This window comes from Martes martes (assembly GCF_963455335.1).
Source record: "Martes martes genome assembly, chromosome: X".
Classification (NCBI taxonomy): Eukaryota; Metazoa; Chordata; class Mammalia; order Carnivora; family Mustelidae; genus Martes; species Martes martes.
In genome coordinates, this window is record NC_137897.1 from 102,129,494 (window position 1) to 102,148,601 (window position 19,108).

Below are 19,108 nucleotides of genomic sequence, written 5' to 3' on the forward strand. Positions count from 1 at the left end.
TGAAAGGATACAGAGCAGGATTAAAGGGCATTGGGTTGAGTCTGGAGGATACTGGCACCAGTTTCCAAGCACCCTCTCCCAATGGAATTGCCCAGGTCATGACTCAATCAATCCCCCAGCAACTAACTGCAGCAACATGTACGAAGTGCTTTTTACCAGGAAAGCTCTCTTGAGTCTAAGAGGTCAGAGTTTTTTGGGTTTTTTTGACAAGGTTTAGTCACCAAATCTTCAGTCTCCCAGAGGAAAAGCAGGTGTTCACCATAATCATACTTTTTGTACAAACGATCTAGAAAAGCTGGTACAATTTGGCTCAGGTTCCAGACATGAAAAACACTCATCAATTAATAACAAAGGCTCGGTTTCCAGGAGTTAGCCAAGGGCCAATTATGGAAGTATGCAAGTAGACCCTTCTGAAAATGTACAGGATTTGAACAACTCACACCTGCTGGGTTAACTCTTTCTTATACACCTGGCAAGTGAAGACATACAATTCAGGGTATGAAGAGTGACTACAGATCAGGTAAACCACTTTTAAGAGACACAGTCCCCATACCAGGTCCACCCATCTCTTTCTTACCTTTCTAAGGATACTATTACTCTGTTACATCTATACCTCGCTCTGGAGCTTAGGAAAGCATGGCAGAAAGCACTATGTTAAAAGCCTCATAATGAAGTAGTTAGAGCTGTTTTATATCTCATTCTTCCTTTCAAAATCAAAGGTCAAAAGATGGAATAGAGAACCAAGACCAGCATTTTCCGAACTATTTCTCAAGAAATGTTAATAAGTATTGTGCAAATAAATGGTTAAATAAGTATTGGGGACAGTCTATACAATATCCTTTCCTTGGAGATTTATGAGGTTTTCCAGCATTTTAAAAGCTCTAATCTTAAAATTTAAAAAAACCTGTTAATTTTATAAATCTAGCCATTTACTGAATTTCTTTTCCTAGGAACAATTTTAGAGTGGGGCAGCTATTAACATCTGATGGAAAATTGTTGGGGAAACTCTAGAATAGAAAGATTTTGCCTGAGGTTCTTAAGGGTGAGATGTCATGCCAGCATATTGGAACCATCCCAGTCATAACATAGGTGATTCTGAACGTACTTGAATATTCTAATTTTGTAAATTTTTTTCAATTAACAAGTTGATTTCGTGATCATCTAATGACTAGAACTGAAAACCATGTTAGCATCAATGCTGAGTAATTTGACCATGACAGTGCAATCAACAGTAAGAAAATGTAATGAGCTGATCAGTGAGGAGACAAAACTTGATTACATAATCACATTTGTAAACCTGTTGACTTCTAATTTTGGCAAAGGTACCGCTGCTCTTTCAAACACTCAAGAATAGGCTTACTGTTTCATCAAAGTTTTCACCCTAACTAAAGGATGGTCTAATTGTGTCAGGAAAAGACCCAGCAAGGATAAAATGAAAATTCAAGAGAAAAGGGCAAGCACTAACACCAGTATTCCAGAAATTACATAGCAGAACTGGCAAAAATCATCCAGAAACAAGTTTTAACCTAAATATAGCTCTTTGGCATAGTTCACATATTTAGAAATAAGTGTCATTGCTGTTTTCTTTGTCACTCGCTGCTACAAAAGACCATTCTGGGTTGCTAATAACAACCACATATCTTTTCATAATGAAAAGTGAGCTAAAAAGTGGAAATGAAGTTTGAAGAGGAGGAAAAAAGAAGATTGAGTCCTCAATCTCAATCCCTAGTTCCAATACCTCCTCTTTCTTGCTCTTGATTAACTACCTTCAAAATCATTCCCATTTTCACCACTCTTAGACCCCTGAAATAGTCAACTTAAATATTTCACCCATCTTTCCTCTTCCCTTCCACTCCAGGGTTCCTATTTCTACCTGTCTTTGAATCTTCACTAGTTAAGAGCCTCATCACCACTAGGAGGCAGACAAAGAAAAGAAGTGGAAGTTTCACAAGTCATTCAGCATAAATTGTAAATTAATAAATTGTGTCATTTGGAACCACTTAACTTTCCTTTTAGAACAAATCTAACCAATGCTCAAGGTTTTATGTATCTACCTTTTTACTAAGACAAAATGAGCAAATAACTGCTAAATCTCACCTGATGCTTCATGTAATGATTCATGTAGGGAGTTGCCATTCTACTAACTTTGAGGCAAAATGGACAGAGCAAGTTCTTAGTGTTTTCATGAGATGCTCTAAAATGACTTTCTACATCAGAAAATGTTGATGATCTAAACTGGCACACCTAGAAATACAAAGAAGGTTTAGTTTAACTTCAAAGTTCATAACTGAAACACAATTACATCAAAGTAGCAATGACGAGTCATTCGTTTAAGAGGAATATCATGCACTACTAATTCAGCTCTGTTGCCTATACAACCAAGAATTCTAGCACTGAAAATAATAGTATAATACTTGAAACAGAAAAGTTATCTTTTGAAGTTTAGGGATATATTCCTAAAAATAACCAGATTTCCTTCTTTTCAGGTCTACTATCCCCCCTAACTTGCTTGAATTTTCAAACTCTGACATCTCTTGTCCTAGAAAGTTTTTCCTGCTACATAAAATAGAATACTCTTTTCTTTCGATTTTAGATAGCATCCAGGCTATGACAAGAGGCAATTTTTCTTATCTTGCTATCTAATTGGGGACCACTTCAAATTCTGGAAAAATATAAGTTCCAAAGCATTTAGTTGAGTTCCCCATAACTAACAGCATTTTCTATTTCTCTGCCATGTCTATGTTCTTCTGCGCATGGTAAGAAAATCCACATATTTGTCTTCTCCAGCAGGGTATTTTGTTTATCTAGTACAGGGGTCTAGTACTAGCCTCTAGTCCAAGTCCAAACCATCTACACATATGTGAGTTATATCAAAGGAGTTTCCACTATTGAAGACTTTAGTAATTCATTTTATTCTAACAGTTATTAAAAAGATCAATAGAATAATACTATTTTGTAGCACAGGAAACTAAAACAAGCACCTAAGTACATGATAAAATGTATGTGTACCTGGCAAATATATGGCATTTCACCGGGTTTATGAGTATCCTTCATATGTTGCAAAAGAGCATGCTCTGTTTCAAATGATAATTCACAGATTTTGCAAATAGCTGAAAGTGGGAAAAAAACACATTACCATTTTACAGATGTATAATAAATAAAAGATTCATTTTGTACATCCACAACATTAGCAATAAGTAGTAATAGTAACAGTGGTGATGGTTCCAACAGTTCTATAGTTGTTAACTCTGTAATGTTGTTCCATGGACTCTACTTATATTAGCTGACCTCTCATGCCATCACTGACAGAATACTGCTATTTTACCCCCATTTTTCAGATGAGGAACCTGAGGCACAGAAAGATTAAGTAACTTGCCTGAAATCTCACAGCTATATTAAGACGCAGAACTGGAATTTAAATCCTAGCTAACCCCAGACTCTGTGATTTTTAATTATCATTGTGGTTACTTTTCTTATGAAAGTATAAATCAAGACTAATGATTTCATACTTGCAAACCAGAGAACCCTAACTTAGCCCCCTATATACAATGAATGCACGAGTTATGCAAAGGAAGTTTCTATGTACAAGAGGGACTTCAGTTTTAAAAAGCAACTCTATTGAAAAGTTTATGTAAGTGAAAACTTGTTTTAAAACTGTGCCCTCAAATCCAAAGTCCATTTCTCATTTTTAGGTTTCTAATCAGAATTCTTAAGGATTCCTCATAGTTTAGACGGCCAAAAAAATTACTGTTCAAGACTTCAATAAAATTGTGACTTACTAGAAAACTCATGGGGAGTGTGTGTACTCTCAATGTGACACTGCAGCTGGAATGGTGTGGGATACTGACGGTAACAGTGCTGGCAGGTAGTGTGGTTTTCCCAGCTCTCACTGTTCTGCTTCTCAAGTTCCAAATGGTGCTTCATGTGGTTCATAAACCTATAAATGATTATCAATAGGTACAAATATTCAGATTTATAACCAAGGGAAAAAACCTCTCAAATAAAGATTTGAATCTAAATGGTAAAAATGCAGTTGTAGTACTCAAAATATCTCTAAAGCCTTAGAGTCCTCTAGAAAAGTGTGCACTTTGAATAATCACATTTTTCTGTTTGTCAGTCAGAGAGAGAGAGAGAGAGAGCGCGCGTGCGTGCGCGCAGAAGTAGGGGGAGGGGCAGGCAGAGCAAGCTCGATGTGGCACTCGATCCCAGGACCCAGGGATCATGACCTGAGCTGAAGGCAGACTCTTAACTGACTGAGCCATCCAGGTGTCCCAATAATCACTTTCATTAAGTGGCTCAGTAAACATCTTCCTTTGCATCTTTGTTTTAAAACAATCCATTAATATAGTTCATATGAAATACCACTAATTTGCTAGAACTCTTCATTACTTCAGATTTTAAAAATTTTGTAAAAAGGGGCTCAGGGGCTCCTGGGTGGCTCAGTCAGTTAAGTATCTGCCTTCAGCTCAGGTATTGATCCCAGGGTCCTGGGATTAAGTCCCGCGTTGGGCTCCCTGCTCAGAGGGAAGCCTGCTTCTTCCTCTTCTCTCCACTCCTTCTCTCTCTCTCTCTTTTTCTCGCTATCTCTGTCTCTCTCAAATAAATAAATAAATAAATAAAACCGTAAACAAATTTTGTAAAGGACAACAGTCTTCTTTTCCATACACAAAGTACTATTTACATTTGAAAATAAAAATCCCTACAGAAAGAAAATCCTATCACTGAAAGCACCTACACAGTCCCGAGAGAAATCTTTCAAAGATACACAATAGGTTGTCAGCTACCTAATGACAAATTAGTATTTTTATTTGTGTTTTGGTTTCTAAATGCAAGTAGTAGCAATTTTAACACCTTTAATTATGAGGATTTTTCTTGATTACAAGAACCTTTTTGTTTTATTTAATAGTGCTGGTTTACTGTGAGCAGTAAACACTTCATTTTTCACAGACCATGCCCTCTGAAACACAGTCCACTTTTTAGCTCTACATTCCACTATCAGATTCCCTAATAGGTTTCTTTTTTTTTTTTTAAAGATTTTATTTATTTATTTATTTGACAGAGAGACAGAGATCACAAGTAGGCAGAGAGGCAGGCAGAGAGAGAGGAAGAGAAGCAGGCCCCCTGCTGAGCAGAGATCCCGATGTGGGGCTCGATTCCAGGACCCTGAGATCATGACCTGAGTTGAGGGCAGAGGCTTAACCCACTGAGCCACCCAGGCATCCCCCTAATAGGTTTCTTATTAAGAAGGAATTGTGAACTTCGGTGGCGGAGAGTAAAATATAAAAAGGCAGATCTATTTCAGAGCGCTTATTAAAACTTTTTACTAAATTTCAAAGTAAAGTTATTCAATCAAAGTAACAATTTTAATACTGAGTCAAATATTAACAGTTATTCATTCATTATGAGTCCCAAAAGGATATAATCCTGAAGTGACAGTGCACCCTAGGTAGCAATCATAATGCACAGGCTTTAACATTTACCTTTTTACATCTCCTGCTCATGGTACACTCTGAAATATTATTTTCTCCTTTAATTTTTTTAAGTAGGCTCCACGCCCAATGTGAGGCTTGAACTCACGACCCTGAGATGAAGAATCACATGCTCTGCCAACTGAACCAGCCAGGTAACCACCTCCTTTAATTTTAACATCATCTCTATTAAAATCCATTTTTTAAAAAAGTTCTAGTTTTGGCTAAATATTTACATATAAAGGTCATAAGCCATTAACCTTTCAGCTCATAACTTTAAGTAATAAATAAAGTCTATCTGTAAAAAGTGATCTGTTAACTACCTACCTATTTCTCAATTACTACACTGCCCCCATCGGCAGTGCACGTTTCTCAAACCAGCAGATGGAGATGTGGGAAAAAGCAACCCCCTCACAAAACTATTCTCAGAATAAAATAGCCCTAACTGGTTTTAGTGACACTTAATGCAGGAAAAAATAATCCTACAATATCTTGACAGGGCAGAGAGTAGAAATCTTGAACTATCAGCTTCTATCATCCTCTAAAACCATCAATTTGCCATCCCAGATTTTACCATAAGGTAAAATATTATTTAACACACATTAACCTCTTTGGTTACCCCGAGTCTACTATTCAGGTTTTATTTACTAAAAATATGTCAAAAATGCTACAAAATTTCTAAATGTTATAAAATATGGTTAGCTTAAAATTTCTAGATATTCTGATAATGTGTAACCAGTCCTTTGGAATGAAAACAAAAAAAAGGGAAACTTCATGTTAAATAGTAAATGGACTAATCTTACAGGAAAAAAAAATGCTATTGCTGAAAGAACTTCAAATATCATATAACATTTAAGTATAAAAAGGAACTTAAACAGAGACCCACTTTTCTATGTATTTCACTAAATTTATTAATTTTCTTTTCTGATGTATTTTACTGTAAAAAGGTAAAGATATGGAAGCAGGTCATGGAGTTCTATCCTAACACTCTTTCAGTGTTACATATCAAAGCACAATTCTTTTCTCTTAAGCTACTGGGCCATTAGCGACTAATGGCTATTAGGACTTGATAAAAGGGGGTAAAGAAGTGTGAAAACTCGGGGTGCCCAAGTGGCTCAGTGGGTTAAGCCTCTGCCTTCGGCTCAGGTCAAGATTTCAGGGTCCTGGGATGGAGCCCTGCATCAGGCTCTCTGCTCAGCAGGGAGCCTGCTTCCTCCCCTCTCTCTGCCTGCCTCTCTGCCTACTTGTGATCTCTGTCTGTCAAATAAATAAATAAAATCTTTTAAAAAAAAAGAAGTGTGAAAAATCATATAAATATATGTGAAAGGTCTTTGAAAACTCTAAGGCACTACCACAAATGTAACATTCATAATTGTTTTAGGTTTATATTACAATGCATTTCAGGGGGTTTCTATGTACTTCATTTTGGACTCAAGAATTCATCAGATAATAAAATAAATGCTAGGCTTAGAAATGACCTATAGGATACCTAAGAATGCTAGTTGCAAAGGATAGTTATCAATGGTAAATATCTTTAAAAGTTTACACATACATGTATGTATATGTGTGTGGCATAATACACACACATACGACTATCTCGTCTAAGGGAAGTATAGTGATGTCTGTAATTTACTCCAAAATGTAAAACAAATCAGATAGAGTCTATTGGTGAACAGGTGTGTGGTACACCTGAGGTAAAATGTTAATGGTAGAATCAAGGTGGTAATTATACAGATATTTACTGTAAAATTTTTTCAACTTTGAGGAATATTTGAAAATTTTTATAATAAAATGTTGAAAAGACAATGTCAGACTACATAAACAATGAAAAATACCAATCAGTTTATCTTGTTACTTTGTTTTGGTTGCTATCTTACTTAGGATTGTAGATATGTAATATGCCATATTCCTCAAAGACTGCAAAGTATAAGTTCCTAAAATTTAAAGCATACACGTATAAATCTTCAAAATCTTCAAAACTGAAACTTAAATCTCTATTTTTAAAATGTGTTTAATTATAAACTCAAAGCAGACATGTTTCATAAACTGGCACTTCTTGAAAGAAGATCATGAAAAGTATCACTTTCTCTGCAAGGTTAATGTGATAAAGACGATAATACGAATTGAAAAACTAGAACATTAAATAAGACTAATATGGAAGAGGTCAAACTGGATAAAGTAGTTCTTCCTGTGATAGGCAAAGCAGATTCAAAAGAAGCTTAATAATAAAAATACCTCATTGAAAATTAGGAGTTCAATGATAAATATAGACAAGTGATTTTTCTCTAAGTTAAAATAAATTTTGCCCTTTCTTAAGTTGCATTAAAGAAATACAATGAAGGGGATCCAAGTGTCAAACTCCTAAAATACAATAAAAGACAAAAGCTTTGACATGATAATCTGCTTTTATTCCTAGTAGAAAGTGTTAAAATTGCTTATCTAGGATAGCACAGGAAAATAAAGATATGATATTTATATCAGTAGCATTCCAATTTTCAGACAGAAAGAGAAATAAATATTTACATACCTAATATTGTTTTTAAGAACTTTCAGGCAACTGAAGCATTTAAAGGTTGTGTAAGTCTTCTGTTCATCATCAATAGCTCCTTCATGTCTTCCATAGTAAAAGTCACTAACTAACATGATCAATTTTCCTTTCTCTGCACCGTTTTTTTTATTTTCAGTAATAGCAAGTTCTGCTTTAATCATTTCCAAAAATTTATTTACCATGTCTGGACAACAACGCTGAAAGAGAAAAAAAATATATGTAAGGTTTACTTAGGTCTCTTCAAAAAATTAGATACCAAAAAAATGATTCTGTGTTTATAACTAGGGCCAGCTTATGTAAAACTATGCTTGGCAATATATCTGGAGAGACAGTCACCAAAATGTTGGCTTCTTTATAAAGTCTAAAAAATTCAAACAATCAAAAATTCAAACATCTCTTACCTTAATAACGAAATAGCTTCAAAAACAAATTAAAAACCTGAGGCCAGGGATGGCTATATACCTAACACCATTTTCCTTGTAATTTCCATTTTCAGATATAAATATTTTAATAATTTGATTCTTGGTCCAAAACCATTCACTTCATATGTCAAGATATAGCTTAATATCTTAATATCTTAAAATAAATATCTTATTTATTTTATGTTTTTAAAAGATTTTCACTTATTTATTTGACAGAGAGAGAGAAAGCACAAGCAGGGGGAGCTATAGGCAGAGGGACAGGGAGAAACAGGCTTCCCACTGAGCAAGGAGCCCAATCCCTGGACCTAGGATCCCTGGAGCCTAGGATCATGACCTGAGTTGAAAGAAGACACTTAACTGACTAAGCCACTCAGGTGTCCCAGAAAGGTAGTTTTATATGCCATTATGTACATGTTAAATTATCAAATAATACAGTAGTATTTTAGTAAAGCCTGGCTGGAACTTGACTCTGAGCACAGGTAACCTGCCATTCCCCAGACTCAAGGTACTGGAAAATGTATGGGACACAAAAAGGGAAGTGTAAGTTATAATTTAAAAACATCAACACATTCTATCTAGAATGCTGAAATATGTGAAGGGGAAATCAACCTCATGAATAAAATCAAGACCTCATATAAACTGACCCTAATATGGACCCTTTCATATATAAACTTTCAATTCTCAATGAGATAAAACTAGTTCATTTATTATATACAATTTTCAGTTGTGGAATTTCACTAGAAGAATTCTTTAAGAATAGCCAGAGAGCAAAAATATAAACTTTTCTTTTTTTTTTTAAAGATTTTATTTATTTATTTGACAGACAGAGATTACAAGTAGGCAGAGAGGCAGGCAGAGAGAGAGAGAGGAAGCAGGCTCCCCGCTGAGCAGAGAGCCCAATGCGGGGCTCGATCCCAGTACCCTGGGATCATGACCTGAGCTGAAGGCAGAGGCTTTAACCCACTGAGCCACCCAGGCACCCCTAAAAATATAAACTTTTCTAAAAACCCAAACTATATACTCACAAAGCAACCACAAAGTGAAAAACCTAGAAAAATAAAGAACAAAAAATTGTGATAGAATCAAGACCAATCAAACCTATCAGATCAATTAAATCTATCCTATCAATGAATACAGATGGGTGGGTTTAACTCAGCTACTGAAAAAAGAAATTTCACATAGGATCACAAAAGAAAAAAACGACTCTGTGAAATTAAGAAATATACCCAAAACAAAGTGATTTGGAAGGCTTGAAAATAAAAAGTTAAACAAAGACTATAACAGCAAATGGTAATAATGAGAAAACAAGGGTTGTGAAACTATGTCAAACAAAACAGAATCCAGGCCAAAAAGGGAACACTTAATAAAAATGCTAAAGGATACATTCACAATGAAGTTAAAAGAGATATATCCATCTATATCCTAAATAGTAATGGCCATAAAACAGAATTGGAAAGTATCAAAGAAAACACTGATAATTTGAGACTCTGAGACCTACTAAAAAAATAACAGAGCAAACAGATGAACATAAATGAAGACACAGGAACCTCATAACATAGTAGTATGTTAGATCTGATTGATAACTATCAATTCCATACTCCAAAAAGAAATCAGACCCCTTATTTTCAAGTTTCTATGTAACATTCAAGAAAACAGCCCACACAATTTTCAAAATGGGAGAGAAAAGGACCTGGGCTTTGCCGTCAAAGAGACTGAGGTTTCAATCTCAGCTATGCCAATTAATTGGCTATAAAACAATGAGAAAAAGATCCAGCCTAAATGAAATAAATTGAATGAAATAATACCTTAAAGCTTAGTACAGTGTCTTAGATCAATAGAATGTTTAACTAACACTAAAAATTCTTCCTTTGGAAGAAAAGATTATCTCTGTGGTATACCAATCTCCTTACCTATGGTAACAGCAAAAGATCACTCACAAATAAACTAAAATTCACATTTTTTTCAAAATGGAAATCCTTACTGTACTATTATGTTAATTTAACTGTTATATAAAAACGCATAAGTGGAATGCCTGGATGGTTCAGTTGGTTGGCCTCTGCCTTTGGCTCGGGTCATGATCCCAGGTTCCTAGGACTTAGTCCCACACTGGGCTCCTCTCTCAGCAGGGAGCCTGCTTCTCCCTCTGTCTGTTGCTCTCCTGCTTGTGTGCACACTCTCTTCCTTTCTGACAAATAAATACAAAACCTCTAAAAACAAAGCATAAGCTAAAATGTACAAGTCTCACTTATTTTTTTTTTATTTTTTTTAAAGATTTTATTTTTATTTATTTGTTAGAGAGAGAGCGAGCACAGGCAGACAGAGTGGCAGAGGGAGAAGCAGGCTCCCTGCGGAGCAAGGAGCCCGATGTGGGACTCGATCCCAGGATGCTGGGATCATGACCTGAGCCGAAGGCAGCCGCCTAACCAACTGAGCCACCCAGGCGTCCCTGTCTCACTTATTTTTTTAAAGACAAACAATGCTACTAGAAACAAAAGCTACATTTTAGAGTATGTTTGCTACTTTTTTCAGGTACAGAAATATATATAAGGTGCTATGATTTGTGTATAAAATGGAAAATAAGAACACTCATGTGTGCTTGTACATTCAGAAATTAAGTCAAAAGGATATAAAACAAATTAGTAAAAGTGATTTCCTTTGCAAGTCCTACTGGGAACTATGCAAATAGATGAAGTGGAATTCTTCACTGTGTACCTTCTTTTTTCTTCTTTTTTTAAAGTTTTTACTTTCATTCAAGTTAGTTAACATACAGTGTTATATTAGTTTCAGGTGTACAATATAGTGATTCAACACGTCCACACAACACCTGGTACTCATCACAAGTGCAGTCCTTAATCACCTATTTCAGCTATTTCTGCCCCCTTTGATAACCATTAGTTTGTTCTCTATAGTTAGGAGTCTGTTTCTTGGTTAGTCTCTCTCTTTTTTCCTTTGCTCGTTTGTTTCTTAAATTCCACATATAAGTCAAATCACATGGTATTTGTCTTTCTCTGACTGACATTTCTCTTGGCATACTCTCTAGCTCCATCCAAGTCACTGTAAATGGCAAGATTTCCCTTTCTATGGCTGATTCATATTCCATTGTGTATATATTCCACATCTTTATTCATTCATCAATAGATACCTGGGCTGCTTCCGTATCTTGGCTATTGTAAATAATGCTGCTATGAATATGGGGGTGCAGGGAATCTCTCTGAATTAGTGTTTCTGTATTCTTTGGGTAAATACCCAATACTGCAATTCTGGTGGTAGGTAGTTCTATTTTTAACTTTTTGAGGAACCTCCATTCTGTTTTCCTGCATCAGTTCACATTCCCACCAACACTGCATGAGGGTTCCTTTTTCTACACATCCTTGCCAACACCTTTTGTTTCTTGTGCTGTTGATTTTAGCCATTCTGACACGTGTTAGGTGATATTTTATTGTAGTTTTAATTTGCATTTCCTTTATGGTAAAGAATGATGAACACCCACCTTCTTATACTTTTTGAATCACATGACTTCATTACCCTTCAAATTAAATAAACTAAAGGTAACTAAACTACTCAGCCTTTTCTCTTTCCATTTATGATGCAAAACATGATGGACATTGGGGAGGGTATGTGCTATGGTGAGTGCTGTGAATTGTGTAAAACTGATGAATCACAGAACTGTACCCCAAAACAAATAATACATTATATGTTAATTTTAAAATGTCAATTATGATATGGTTTCACTTACTTGTGGAGCATAAGGAATAACATGGAGGACATTAGGAGAAGGAAACGATAAGTGAATTGGGGGAAATCGGAGGGGGAGATGAAGCATGAGAGACCGTGGACTCTGAGAAACAAACTGAGGGTTTTGGAGGGGAGGGGGCTGGGGAGATGGGCGAGCCTGGTGGTGGGTATTAAGGACACATACTGCATGGAGCACTGGGTGTGGTGTATAAACAATGACTCTTGGAACACTGAAAAAACAACATAAAAATTTTTAAAAATAATAAAATAGATAACTCTTTTCTGTATTTATAAATAGAATACTGTAGTGAGTACATTAATGAAGGATCACTGCTACATTCTTTTATAAATATAAAAAATACTGTAGTAAGTATATTAATGAAGGAACACTGTTACATGCAACAGAATGGATAAATTTCACAGGCATGATGTTGAAGAAACAAGAGAAAGTGGACATATTTAGAGTTAAAGACTAGGCAAAACTAGAAGTCACAATCAAGGATAATTTGGGGAAGTGACTCTTTCTTATACACTCCAGTGTTCTCTTTCTGGAGCTGCAGTCTTGTAATGGAAGTGTTCACTTTGTAAACAGTGATTATTTTACTGGTGACTTGTTCAATTTTCTGTACCCTACAACAATTTAAAAGTGGTGTCTGATTCTCGACCTTCATTAATAAAGAGTTAAATCTGTTAATGAAAAATCATATATATTTATAACTATAAAAAAATTTAAAAAGATAAAAAACATCAAGTATCTGTACATAATATCACAAAGATAGGAAGACTGAAAACACTGGCAAAAGTTTATTTTTATATAAAACCAAAACCCGAAGTCCAGTTCACAGGAATCACACTCAGGGAAGTAGAAAAAGTGATAGATCAAACACAGTTTTGCCCAAGAATAAAGAAATTATATTTGGAATTTTACAATTCTTTTCTTTCTACATTTTTTGTAAAATGCTGAATTTCAATGAAAAATCTGCCAATCTTTGAAATAGCAAGCAATTAACTTTTCTTTTTTTTTTTTTTTTTTTTTTTTTAAATTATTTAATTTTTTATTTGACAGAGAGAGAAATCACAAGTAGGCAGAGAGGCAGGCAGATAGGAAGGGAGAAGCAGGCTCCCTGCTGAGCAGAGAGCCCGATGTGGGGCTCGATCCCAGGACCCTGGGATCATGACCCGAGCCGAAGGCAGAGGCTTAACCCACTGAGCCACCCAGGTGCCCCAAGCAATTAACTTTTCTTAAGTTGCTTCTTTGCTTTGCAGTCTTCTCATCCCCTCTTTCTTGAATATAATCTGCACTGCCTTTTTTCTTGCCTCCTTTCTCCCTTCTTGCCATTTACATTTGGGCATGCAAGAAGAATACAGATCATCTTTCCACAGACAAACAGAACACTGCAATATCTACCAAAATATTTTAAGCGGAATAATACTTAGACCTCATACTTCATTAGTACTTCAAAAATTACCCAAAACCGAATTTCAAGAGCTTCCTATGCCAACATAAAGCTAGAATTTATAACAACTATACAAACTATATTCTGGATTGAGTTAACACTATCATTTCTTGTGAAATGCTCTATCATTATGAGTTTATGTCCAAGCGTTGAACATTAAAATGCAAGACTGAGATTTTGAGTAATGTGACATGCATATGTCACCAGATAAAAAATCATGTTAAAAAAGGAATTTTTAAGTTATAGGAAAGATTAAGCACCAAACAAAATGCCTGCTTTATAAGAGGTTTGAAGAATAGCATTACCTAGTCAATAAAATATCCTGAAAAATATATTATTTTCATTAAAAGTTAAAATACAATATGCATAGATTCTTTTTTTTTTTTTAAAGTAGGTTCCACATACAGTGTGGAGCCCAATGCAGGGCTTGAACTCACTACAGTGAGATCAGATCAAGACCTGAGTGGAGATCAAGTTAGATACTTGACTGACCCACCCAGGCGCTGTACAATATGCATAGAGATTCAAGTGCCATGGGTGAGTGCCAGCGGCCTGGGGACCCTATAGGACAAAGGCTGCAGCCCCTGCACAACTTGGTGGCTGTAATGCACGGGACTCACTTATCTGGGAATCATTTGGGATTGAATAGAGCAATGTAATTACCGGCCACCCCAGAGAGGGAGAGGATTCCCCCACCCCTGAACCGTTTTTGCTGGTTGGGGCAAATGATTTTACAAATGAGATTTGCCATTGACATCTGCTCTACAAGTGGCAAAATGTCAGAAATGAAGAGAAAGAAATGTTAAGATCCAAGAAAGAAATGATTTACCTGGGAAAACTCCAACACCCACAAATACTCTTAGGGCTGTCACTAAGAGAAACACCGGACTTTCTACAAAGTCCTCTAGATATAATACTTTAAAGAGCTTAGAGGTAGGTCTATTTATTCCATTTCTTAAAGTACAACATATTGTGTTTAATGTATTCTCTCAAGCCTCAGAGATCAATTCAACGACAGTCACATCTCTTAGACAAAGCAACAACTAAAGCTTTGATCTAGCATCCTTAGCTGTAAAGCAACTCCCACACATTGTCACTTTCACCTTACTTCAGCATTCAGCTCCAGAAAACAGATACTTTAATAATTTTATGGTTGATAAAGCCATTATCACATCTAATAAAATTATCAAAGATTACTTGGTGTTCTCTAATACCCCCCCAAAATACAATGTGCATATACTATAGTACATATAAGCCTATTTTTTTAAGATTTCATGATTGGGAAAGATTTTAAAATCTTGTATAAAGATAATCATCATGAATATAAATTTTTGCTTAGGTTATATAGAAATACCAATGAGAAGATTTCTTATCTAAATATCTGGACAAACTGGCATTTACCGCATATCAATCCTTAATGTTTTCAGAGAGTTGTCAATATTTTTAAAAATCAAAATTTTTAAAATATTTAAAAATATTTTGTTTTTTTGTCTGAGAGAGAGGAAGAGAGAGAGAGAGAGAGAGCGAGAGAGAGAGAGAGAAAGTGCACAAACAGTGGGAGCAGCAGGAAGAAGGAGAAACAGGCTCCTTGCTGAGCAAGGAGCCGGATGTGGGACTTGATCCCAGGACCCTGGGATCATGACCTGAGCTGAAGGCAGATGCTTAACTGACTTAGCCACCCAGAGTCCCTAAAAGACAAATTTTGAAAAAGTTTTACCTTCATGTGATATTTCAAAGGATCCAGAAGATTAAACTTTACATTGCACTTTGGACAGGATCTTAAAAAAGGTGTTCCAGTTTTATAGTGAGCTGATGAGGTATTTGTACCTAAAATAGATTAAAAATTTTCAGGACTCAAATTCTTTTTTAAACATTAAACAACCAGTAATAAAAGTTTAAAAATTCATCGCAATTTCTAAAATTTATGTATAAATAATTTCTATTTTATATGCTAGATGCATATTTACCTTTTGATATCATAACATGGGAAGATGTCACTGGAGGAGAGTTACTTAGAGACAATGAAGCACAAGGACTTATATCAGAAATACTTTCGCTGATCTTTGGCTTTTTTGGAGTAACACTGTTTACTTTAGAAGCAGAAGAACGTTTTAATATAGGCAGAGTTTCATCTATACCTAAAATAATAGTGGGAAAAATATTTGTAAATACTTTAGTATAGAACACTGCTTACAAATGCTACTAAAATGGCTTTATATTTGAATTTAAGTAAAAACACCTTGAAGCTAAATTAAAGATAATATAATTGAATTATATCATATAAATGACAAAGAGTGATCAAAATTTGTATGATCACAAAAGAAAAATTTATATGATCAATAGGTAGAAACATTGTACAAACAGCTATTATGAACTACACATATTTGAACAACTCATGGAATAAACTTTTTATACAAGAAAATTCTAAAAATACTTTCAAATAATATATAAATAGGAACAAAAGAAGTCAGACCAAAAGAATCTGAAGCAAAAGAAGAAAAAAAAAATGAAAACACAGAGAATGTTCCAAGCTCAGTTCCCACAAATGAATTTACCTTTAGATGCTTAAATACACTTAGGCTTGGAAACAAAACAACCTTTGTTCTAAAAATTCAGAGAAACCCTTTAAGATACTTAAAAAACTAAGATGTCTAATGGAAAACTCTGAGTTGGTTCTTTTTCCACTTACTAACAACCTGATGGGTTTAAATTATCCGTTTATTTCCTATGAACCAAGTACAAACAACTAATCTTGAATAATACCTTGCTCATTCATATGAAAAGTCTTAAATTAGTATAATGGTCTTCAAACTATATTCCCCTGAGGCTAACGGTTTTGCCTTAGGGAATTTACTAAGCACGTCAGATAGAAAACCTCTCCTTTTACCTTTTTTAAAAAATTAGATTTTTACATAAAATTTTGTTTGAAGAGATTTCATTACTAAAGATAGTTCTGAGTTTGAAAACCATCACCTTAAAGGCTAAGGTATCACGTAATTCAGAGCATTTGCAAAACAAGTGAGGCTATTTAGGCTAAAACTAGACACAGCAAAAGTCCTTTTGAAAATAACATACGATTGTACTTTGTGATAAAGATACCAAAACTGCACATCATATTTCAATGCTCCCAACTGTACACTAATAGGAGAAGCCGTAGAATAGAGAAATACATGGAAAAGGAGAGCACTGCATTAGTGGACTCCTCTACCAAATTTGTGGGTCATTCTTTGAGTTAACAGAAATGATTTTTTTCCATCTTCTAGCACATGGTTACTGACAGCTATACTACAGGCACTTGGGACTGATATCTGTATCATCACTAATATTTTTCTCAGATGCTTAGGTTACTTAAACAACCAGTAAGTGCTGGTATTTTGGCAACTAGTTCTCTAGCAGGCTGTATCATAAAATAGACTTTTGTACATAATTTCTTTATGTATGAGTAAATTTCCAAGTTAAATAAAATCACTCTAAGCTCAATAGTTTTAAATTCTAACCCTTTACCTTGTTTATTTCTATTGCCTCTGGCTTGTGCTGTTCACTACCTTCAACAGTGCCAATAAAAATCCTATTCTCATTCCTCAAAATCAAGTTCCAATCCAAACTTCTCCAAGAACCTTCTATCATCATCTTTGACAGGAGTCTATTAATCATGCTTCTGAACACATAATACATATTATCATTCATAATTATCATTCTAAGAACTGTTTATTGTCAAGTCCTTTAATGGTTTAAGGCATTTTTCATTTCTCGCTTATCTCATTTGAGCCTCAAAAAAGGCCTGAGGTAAGTAGAGTAAGAATTAAAATTATATCTCCAAATGGTGACTTCAGGTCTGGAGAATGAATGTATTATCTGAGAAAGATAAAAGTCTGTATTTCAATAAAATGAGAAAATTGAAATGTAAAGAGTGACTTGATAAAGGCCACAAAAATCTTTAGGATACAGGCTCAAACCCACACCTTCCTAATTGACTATAACGCTATTTCCCATCAAGGCAAAGTTCTACTTCCTGCAATACAGCTTACAGAGAGAAGAGGCATCACTGTCTTTACCCACTAGAATCTTTAAGAATTCAGACTTTTTCTCTGAATAAAGACCGTGTACATTATAAAATCAGATTTCAGACAACTATTTTACCTCATTTATTTGGGCTCTTGGCTATTTTACTAATTAGATAAATGACAATTAGGTGATTAACAAACCACATGTTATCAAAATGGGAAAAATATTTTTGGCAAACATATTACTATAATTTCTATTTTGGTTTGGTAAATGTATATAAATTTGTTAGTAAACAATTTAAACATTAAAAAGCCTTATGTACCTCTGTCCAATTATTGAAATATAACAAATTTACTCATATACAAACAGCAATTGCTTTGATTATGGGGAATTTTTCAACTAAATAAAATTCTTTTATGGCATACTAATTTATTTCTAGTTAATGAAGAACTTTGTTATTGTACACAAAGAACTGTAGTTCTTCAATTGAAAACTCATTATTCCTTCAATGGATATTTACTAAGTACTTACTGTGCACAAATCACCATTTTTATAATGCTCCCTCTCTTTTTTTAAATTCCCTCTTTCTATAATAATACTCTATAATCGTATTTAACTATCATATCGGCATCATTTATTTGGAAAGAAAGACACCAGCCTATTAAAAAAATCAACTATAACCATGTACTTTTTCTCATACTAATGGCCTTCTAAATGATTAATACTTTTTTTACATGATAGTATTAGGTCATTAGGAGACTTCCTGGACTCACAGAAATTATATTAAGATTTTTCAGCCCATGGCTGGTTCCAAGTAAGAATGAGCTAAAAAAATACATGTTAGCTAACTTAATAGAAATACAATATTCTATTATTAAATACAAATTTATAAAAAAGAAATCACACAAGAAAGAAATGCATTCAGGGAGTGTTAGCTTCTATTTTATGGTATATGAAAAACTTAATATGAAGGTATGGGTTTCAAAACAGAAATTCATTCCACATCTATATTCATCAAGTTTCTTTTTAGTATATTCAAAAAAAGTGCTAAGCCAAACCTTCGATATAAATTGTTGATCCCTCTTGGGACAGTGGAACTGTATCCTGGGTCAAGTCAAATAGTAACTCTGAAGAATCATCCGATACAACTTGTGATGAATTCTTTGTAAAATCCTGTAAAAAGTTATAATTACTTTGTTTCATAAGCTTGTAGAAAGGTAAATTAAATGTATAACAATACTATAAACACCTTAATAATTCAATTACTAATAAGCTATAAAACACTAAGATAATTATTACTCTGTTAAAGTTAGCATTTAGTGGGTAAGGGTTATATGGGAACTCTCTGGATTACTTCTGCAATTTTTCTATAAATCTGAAATTAGTTTGAAATTAAAAATTAAAATTACAAAATAATGACAATATTATTGGCAAAGTAGACACGTTTTGGTACTTTTCCGCAAGAAAATTTTG

General features: G+C 34.5%; 1 protein-coding gene across 1 annotated transcript in view; it reads right to left on the bottom strand.

Annotated features, from left to right (window-relative positions):
* The window catches only part of ZNF280C (zinc finger protein 280C), a 46,854-nt gene that overhangs the window by 19,242 nt on the left and 8,504 nt on the right, over window positions 1-19,108 (bottom strand). Inside the window, exons 4-10 of the mRNA XM_080831298.1 lie at window positions 18,694-18,808; window positions 15,598-15,768; window positions 15,348-15,457; window positions 7,996-8,213; window positions 3,780-3,937; window positions 3,010-3,110; window positions 2,098-2,244 (exon numbers count right to left, since the gene is read on the bottom strand). Of these exons, the coding sequence (XP_080687424.1) occupies window positions 2,098-2,244; window positions 3,010-3,110; window positions 3,780-3,937; window positions 7,996-8,213; window positions 15,348-15,457; window positions 15,598-15,768; window positions 18,694-18,808 (1,020 nt within the window). The remainder of the gene's footprint in view (window positions 1-2,097; window positions 2,245-3,009; window positions 3,111-3,779; window positions 3,938-7,995; window positions 8,214-15,347; window positions 15,458-15,597; window positions 15,769-18,693; window positions 18,809-19,108) is intronic.